Below are 7,746 nucleotides of genomic sequence, written 5' to 3' on the forward strand. Positions count from 1 at the left end.
AAGCACCGCAACTAGAGAGTAGCCCCCATTCTCTGCAACTAGAGAAAAGTCCATGTAGCAACAAAGACCCAGTGTAGTCAAATATAAATAAATAAAAGAAAAAGTGCCACTTGGAGAATGTTCTGGGGGACAGATGGGGGCCAAGGGCATGAGAAGGGGGTGTGGGCAGGAGAGGCTTAGGCCTGAGTACCAGGGCCACTGGGAGGGGCTGTTAGGGCAGGTGAGACAAAGCCCCACCTAGGAGCTGGTCCGTCTGGGAGTCCTGCGGGAGGAGAGGTTTGTGCCCGTACGTGGGGAGCAGTCCTAGCTCTTGCACAAACTGGGGACAAGGGAGTGACATCAGAGCATGACGGGGACTCTGGCTCACGTGTGAATGAACGTCCATCTTGATGCCACAGGAGCCTGGTAGAAGCTGTGAGGTGGTCGGGAACCTCAGTGGTCACCTCAGCCACACGGCCTCTCACTGTGCTGGTGGGCAAACTGAGGCCAGAGAAGGGGAAGGGGCTGGCGAGTGAAGGTCTGTGCTGGGACCAGGGCCAAGGGACTCTTGTCCCCAGAGAAGGCCACTACAACTTGGAGCCCTTTCTCGAGGCCCCGCTGAGCACATGCTGGCTTGTGCCAGCATTATAGATCCTTATAATCTGTCCATGAGGTGGGGGAACAATTTTACTCCTGTTTCTCCTGCCTCCCGGGGCCTAGAGCAGTGCCTGGAGGGGCAGGCACTGGACTGTAAAATAGACGAATCTCTTCGAGGTCTTATTTTGGCTCATCTGTATTTTCTCATTTTTGAACAATTGTCTTGTCTTGTTCAGTTGCTCAGTCGTGTCCGACTTTGTGACCCCGTGGACTGCAGCACTCCAGGCTTCCCTGTCCTTCACCAACTTCCAGAGTTTGCTCTAACTCATGTCCATTGAGTCAATGATGCCATCCCATCTCATGCTGTCGTCCCCTTTTCCTCCTGTCTTCAATCTTCCCCCGCATCAGGGTCTTTTCCAATGGGTTGGCTCTTCACATCAGGTGGCCAAAGTATTGAAGTTTCAGCTTCAGCATCAGTCCTTCCAATGAATATTCAGGGTTGATGTCCTATAGGATTGACTGGTTTGATCTCCCTGCAGTCCAAGGGACGCTCAAGAGTCTTCTCCAGCACCACAGTTCAAAAGCAGCATTGTTCAAAACAATGATGATGCACTGTTGTTTTTAAAAAAGAAAAGCTACCATTTCTTACTTTAAGTGAGATCCTGTCGACCTCATAGGACTATTTAAAGAGCTAAATAAACAGGAGAAAATGCTTTATGGACTGGGAAGCAGGACACGGGCAGGAGGGATGTCCCCAGAGCTTCCCCCACTCAAGGCGCTGGCCGCTACCAGGCCAGACAACGAAATGACCCCTACTCCTTCCTGTTCTCACGGTCCCTGGCTGCCTTCCTGCCACGAAGGCTATGGGGTGGGGGCAGCCCTGGGAAGCTGACCAAGATGAGCTGAACAACAGAGATGCAAAGTCTGCTTCTCACCCAGGGAAAGGGAGAGACACAGAGAGGAGACGGTGGGAGGGGGAGTGGGAGAGGCTGAGAAAAACTGGGAGGCAGAGGACAGCGTGGCTGGCTGGGGGCACGGCCCTCAGGCCCGACGCGAGGCCACCCTGCAGGTGAACACTGCCCTTCTCCACTCCTGCCTGACTCCTTGTCTATACTGGTGAAGATGAAGTTAGAAACATCGAAATGCCACATCGCCTGAACAGCAGCCGTCGGCAGAACTCCATATGGCTGCAGCAGCCAGGAGTCTGAGCTAATAAAAGTTGAAAAAAAAAGAAAAAGAAGAAGGCTGGGAAATGCTCCCAGAGAGCCACGTGGGCGCTGCTTGGGCCAGCGAGTGGGGTGGGGAGGACAGCCAGGCACCGTGAAGGCCAGCCCCCACCCCTGCCTGGCCAGCCAAGGTTACTGTGCTCATTAGGACAACCACCTCTTCCAGGGGCAGTGATGCAGCCTGCCATTTTTGACCACTGCCCCCATCCCCAATCCCTGTTTCTCCTAATGAGAGTGGATAGGACACAGCTAATGGGCCAGGATAGGGAGGTGGATGGCAGGCTTGAGACCCCCACTTTGGGGAGGGGATCTCCTCGGATGTGGACCCCACCCCTCAGGCATCCTGATGGGGAAGCCAGACCAAGACCTGGGTCACCTGGATAACTCTCTTGCAGGTGGCTTCTGCCTGCAGGAGGTGAGGGGGGGTGTTTTGGGGGGTGCAGGGGGAGCCCAAAGGAGGTCTCTCCCCACCAGACCTGCAGTCAGGACAGCTGGCCCAGCCTCAGGCCCTGGCATCACGCCTGGCCACACAGAGGTGGCCTCATCCCTGGCCTTGGAAACCAGCAGAGCAGGCCTTGGCCTGGGGCTCCCCCTGCCTCGGCATCACTGGAAATGCCCAGCCTGGCCAGAGAGCAGCAGGGCTTAGAGAGGGAGGAAGCTTTCTCTCTGCAGATGGAATCAACATGATTCAGCACAAGGAGCCTGGAGGCCGGGCCCTCCCGCCAGGCTCCGCTCCCTGCTGCCACCTCAGCGGAGGCCCCAGACAGCACCTGCCACGGGGTCCCCATGGTGCCCACGGAGGCCGGGCACCATGCCACTCCTCTCTCCAAGAACACCACTGCCTGGCGGGCTGCCAGGAACAGCCAAGCCCTGTGGACAGGGCTCCCGGGAATCCAACCAAATGAAAGCAAACTCGCCAGATCTCTCGACCGCACCCGCGGGCCTGGCAAGTAAGCCCTGGGGTGCCGCAGCCCAGACCCAAGGGCTTGCTGGGGACACACCAAGACTGCGTGTCCCTGGCGCACGACCGACTGCAGCTCGCCACAACCTGCGGGTGTCAACCGCCTGCCAGGGACAGAGGTGGCGGTGGGGGTCCCCACTCTCAGGAAGTGTGGGACTTAGTCTAACAAAATGGACAGTGGGAAAAACGACATACATACGGACGATTAAATCCACACAGCCTAACCGGCAACTGAATCTCAGAGTCCATGGGCTGACGTGGCCTAGGAGGGTGGCCTTGGAAATGTAAGGAGCATTCCATGGAAATGAGGACGTGGATCCCAGGTGGAGAAGAACAAGATCAAGGCTAAGGGTGGGGAACTCCCTGCTTGTTCTGGGGGTTGTCAGATGAAAAAGGCAACCTCTTGCTCATCTTTCTGCTGACCCTCTGGGTCCCCAGGGAGACTTATCCAGACCCCTGGGGCAGCCAGCACCCTAGGTTCTTGGGGGCTCTTTTCTGCATTGCTGGGGTGGCTCATGTTCCCAGGTGTAGCGTAAAGCCAGCCCAGTCACCCTGGTCACATGGCCTGAGCCACACCGTCAGGATAACCCTAGAACCGCCCTACCCAACAAGGCCGCACCGTATAAACCAACCCAATCAGATCCTCTTTACGGAAAAGCTGGGAGATGGGCCACTTTGGCCTGGTGTGTGCTGGGGGAGCCGAGCCCCTACTCTGGTGCCCCACGAGGTTGGGAGATGACTGAGTCTGGGACTTGGGGACTCAGAGCAACCCCTGTACCCAAGAGATGACCCCCGCCTCCTCCATGGGCTGGCACTCGCCCTCTCTCCATGACTAATGGGTCCTTCTTCCCAGGGCACCTTGAAGACTGCAAGTCTGAGCCGAAGACTTAGGAAGCGACACCTGGAGAAGGGGGAGGTCTGGGGGAGGGGAGCGGAGCAGCCTCTTTCATCCACAATTAGCTTCTTTCACCCCCCAACTCCCTGAGCACTGCCCCACACTGCTTCTGAACTTTCAGTGAGTTCTGGCCCAGACTGAGCCCTAGTCAGGCAGACGGAATCTAAGGGGAATCTCAGGCAGTCTGAGAAAGGGGACCGAGACCCTGCCGGCAGCCCGGCCAGACCCCAAACAGATTCTCTTGTTCCCTGTCGTTGTTGCCGTGAGAACGAGTTTAGGTGTGCAGAGCCGAGGCAGTCTCACACAGTTTGTAGCATCTGCTCTGCTCAGTACCTCAGACACCCTCAGGAAAACGAGGAACACAACTCAGAGGTTATCAGCTGGGTCCCAAGTGGGAGCAGACTGAGGACCGGATCGCAAGCTGCCCGAGCTGACCCTTGGCCCCAGGCTCTTCTCTAGATGGCACGGCTCCTCAAGGGAAGGGGACTCCCCTTGGCTCCTTCCCTCAGCAGGCAGCTTCCTGGGAGCTTGCTTCCCTCCCCGCTGCACAGCTCAGCATCCTAAACACCAAGGAGGCCTCCCCATACTGCTTGGGCAAGGGACACACAGGGACAGGCTCCCCCAAATCTAAGACCAGAGAGACTCCTAGATTCAGAAGCAGAGGCACCGGCAGCCACAATCCTTCAGCCCACCACGACTGTCACACATGGTCCCCAGGCCCCTGTTTCTACATCCTGAGCCTGTAGCAAGTCACACAGGTGGGAAAGGGGAGGTCCCAAACGGGGGTGTATTCTGAACCTGGGTCTGTGAACCCTCCAACATCCTTGCAGGACTGTGAATGTTGGCGCATTGTTCTGGGAAGAGTGTGGAGAGATCGTTCAGGGCCACAAAGAGCTCACGGCCCATGGGCCCTCCCACGGGGCTCTGGGCACCACACACACGGACAAACACAGGAGAAGGTGAGGATGACCGTGACCGCAAATGTCTGGGCTCCTGTCCCCTCTGCCTGTTTCCCTGTTCACCGATGCCCACCCTTGTGCTCTGTGGGGCAGGAACAGTGTCCCAGCATGACCTAGCCTTGAGTTCTGCACACCCACCTCTGCCTCCTGTTACTGATGCACCCCTGCTGGTCCGACCCTAGGGAGCCCTGGGTGTTTCCTGTCTCTCAGTGACTGCTCATTCGCTTTCTGAACATCACCACCCCCGAACTAGAGGAGGAAACTGGAAAGGAAAACAAGATTTGGGGAAAGAGCCACTTCTGTGCACAGCACAGATGCAGCTCCTCATCCCTCCAAACAGCCTCAGGGTCCTAGAAAACCACCTCTTGTTTCCCACGGACATTTGGACACTGGGGCTCCCGTCCCATGCTGCCCAGGGCCCCCAGCCACTCCCTGGAGGGGCCCTGATCTGCACCTTAAGCAGGCCCATCGCCGGCTCTGCAGAGCCCACAGGCCTCAATCAGAGGCCACGAGAGCCCAGGACGTGCCTGGAGCAGGAGGGCAAGTTATTCTGCTGTTTTCGCAGCAAAGGGGAAGCCTGGCTGACCTCCTCTGACCCCCATCAGCCATGCCACTGTGTCAGGACAGAAGAGTGTCAGGATACCAACAAGACACCATCTGTCAGGAAATGCTCCCTGTCTCAGGGACGCTGTGGGTGACACAGACAGTATTAGTCGCTCAGTCGTGTCCTGAGGCCTCCGTCCATGGAATTCTCCAGGCAAGAATATTGGAGTGGGTAGCCATTCCCTTCTCCAGGAGATCTTCCCGACCTAGGGATGGAACCCAGGTCTCCCGCATTGCAGGTGGATTCTTTACTGTCTGAGCCACCAGGGAAGCCTGTGGGGGACACAAGGATGTGTCTACTCTCCAAAAACGGGGGGAAGCTCAGGTTCTCCAGGATGTGGAATCACACTCGTCCTGCAGGCCCCACCTGACGACTGGCCCTGACTGGCCCTCGAGAACACGGGCTGCACTCTGCTTTTTAAGCCCCAGGAGGGCTTGCCTCAACCCCCATCGTCAGCCCCGCCACGGTACTGTACCCTCTGCAGCACCCACCCCAGTGCCGGGAGACAGCATATGATCAGAGCAGCATCTCACCGTCTGGTTGCAAATGGATATGATGGTCTGGAAAACCCATTATTCTGATAGAAAGCGAAACAGTTTCCACAGAGGCCATACCCTGGCTTTCAGTTCTTGAAAGACAAAGAAAACACACACCACTAAAAAGTTAGTAGGTGTGGAACGTCATCTTTCTCTGAAGATTCAGTTCAGAGGTGGCACCTGGGGAAACAGAGGCATCTCAGGTAGTCTTCTGGATGCAGTTTGGGAAAGAGGAGGGGAGAGCAGAAACCCCAGGCTTCCCAAGCCCCCAGGCCTCTGACTCCATCTCCCTGTGTGCACACACCTTGGGAACACACACTCCAGGGTGACCACATACCAGATACATAGGGGGCTAGGGGGGTGCTACAGACCCAGGAGGGATGAGGGTCTGTCTGACTGATTTCCGAAGCTCCCCCCAGGAAGGCTCTCTGACAGCCTCTTTCAACAGTGATGGGAGAACTTCAGACAGACCACCTCAGAGCCCCTTGCCCATCCCCTCTGGACTCCACCACTGAGCCAGAATATGGGGCTCCCCCGCAAAGCTCGGCCAAGACAACCCCTAGGGATGCAGGAGGGGCGCCTTCCTGCCTCTCTCCCACTGGACAGAATCCATGGAAGGGATGAAAAGTGAAGAAGGAAAACAAGCCCAAGAGAAGTCGACAGCAACGGCCCCAGGGAGACCCAAAGCAGAGGGGACCCGCCAGAGGTGCCAAGGCAGTCCCTAACCAGGGGGATTAGGCTGGGGGCAGGGCGCAGACAGACTCGGAAGGCCCTGCGGCCAGCCGGTCCCACGGGAACCGGGCCAGCTCCCCCACCCCACCGCTCAGCTCCAGGCTGAGCGCCGGTCAAAGTTAGTCAGGGAAGAGAAGACCTGTCTCCCACCTAAACCCCTTCTCACCCAGGGTGCCTCCCGGCGAGCGAAGCACCTGGGGGCTGGTCTCACCAGTCCCAGAGCTGTGCCCTTGGACTCCCCCTGGGGAAGCTGACAACTGCGCATTCCTTGAGGACCCTTGATGGGAGAGACTGCCAGTGGGCAGGGGGGAAGAGAAGCACCTTGGCACAGGCAGGCGTCCCCTCCCGCCCACCGCCCCAGGCCGGCCTCCTCCCCTGCCTGCAGAGAAGAGAAGCGGGGACATTATTCCAACAGGTCCCCCTCGGCCGGGCCTCCCCGGGCAGCCTTCCTCCGCCCTGCCCTGAGGCCTCAAATTCAGGGGCAGCGCCGAGGCACCTGCGGCTAGACCGGGCCGGGTCCCCGCGAGAGGGGGCCCGGGCGGTGCCCCTGGCGCCCCGGGGCCTCCTCGGCAGGGGCGGGGCGCCCCCGCGGCCCCTCCCGGCGCTCACCTGGCGCAGGTGCTGCAGCAGCGTCCCCGCCTCCTCCCGCCGGCCCTGGCGCACCATCCGCAGCAGCTCCTGGACCATGCCGACGCGCCGGTGGTAGGGGGGCAGCCCCGCGCCCGCGCCCGCGCGCCCCGCCTTGTCCCCGGCGCGCAGCAGCAGCGACGCCCAGAAGTCGGACCGCTCGCGCCGGGGGCCGGGCGCCGCGCCGGGGCCGGCTCGCTCCGCCAGGCTGCCCTTGGTCTGCCGGGTGCCCATGCCGCCGCCGCCGCCGCCGCGCTCTCCGCGTCCCCGCCGCCGCCCGCCCGCCCCTCGGCCGCCCGGCGCGCGCCTCCCGGGCGCAACTTTGGGGGAACTGTTGCGCGCGGGCGGGAGGGCGGGCGGGGGCGCCGGCCGCGCTCCTCCTCCGCGCTCCCCGGGCGCGCTCCCCCGGCGCTCGCCGCCCGCCGGCCCCGCCCCGGCCCGGCAGCCCCGCCCCCGGCCCCGCCAACGCGCGCCTCCGGGCCTGGCGCGCCCCCTCCTCGCCTCCCCGCCCCTTGGCTCCGCTCGCCCGCCCTGCGCCCCCTCCCGGTCCTCACCACGTTCACCAGATGCTACACGATCGCGCGTGGATAAGACCCACGGAGCGGACGGGGGGCATGCACCCGGCGACAT

At 60.3% G+C, this 7,746-nt stretch overlaps 1 protein-coding gene across 1 annotated transcript in view; it reads right to left on the reverse strand.

Annotated features, from left to right (window-relative positions):
- Positions 1-7,482, reverse strand: part of LRRC75A (leucine rich repeat containing 75A) — a 33,825-nt gene extending 26,343 nt beyond the window's left edge. Inside the window, exon 1 of the mRNA XM_043473417.1 lies at positions 7,099-7,482. Coding sequence (XP_043329352.1) covers positions 7,099-7,350 — 252 coding nt within the window. The 5' untranslated portion in view covers positions 7,351-7,482. The remainder of the gene's footprint in view (positions 1-7,098) is intronic.
- Between the last annotated feature and the right edge of the window lie 264 nt (positions 7,483-7,746).

The sequence above is a fragment of the Cervus canadensis genome, chromosome 1 (genome assembly GCF_019320065.1).
Source record: "Cervus canadensis isolate Bull #8, Minnesota chromosome 1, ASM1932006v1, whole genome shotgun sequence".
NCBI lineage: Eukaryota > Metazoa > Chordata > Mammalia > Artiodactyla > Cervidae > Cervus > Cervus canadensis.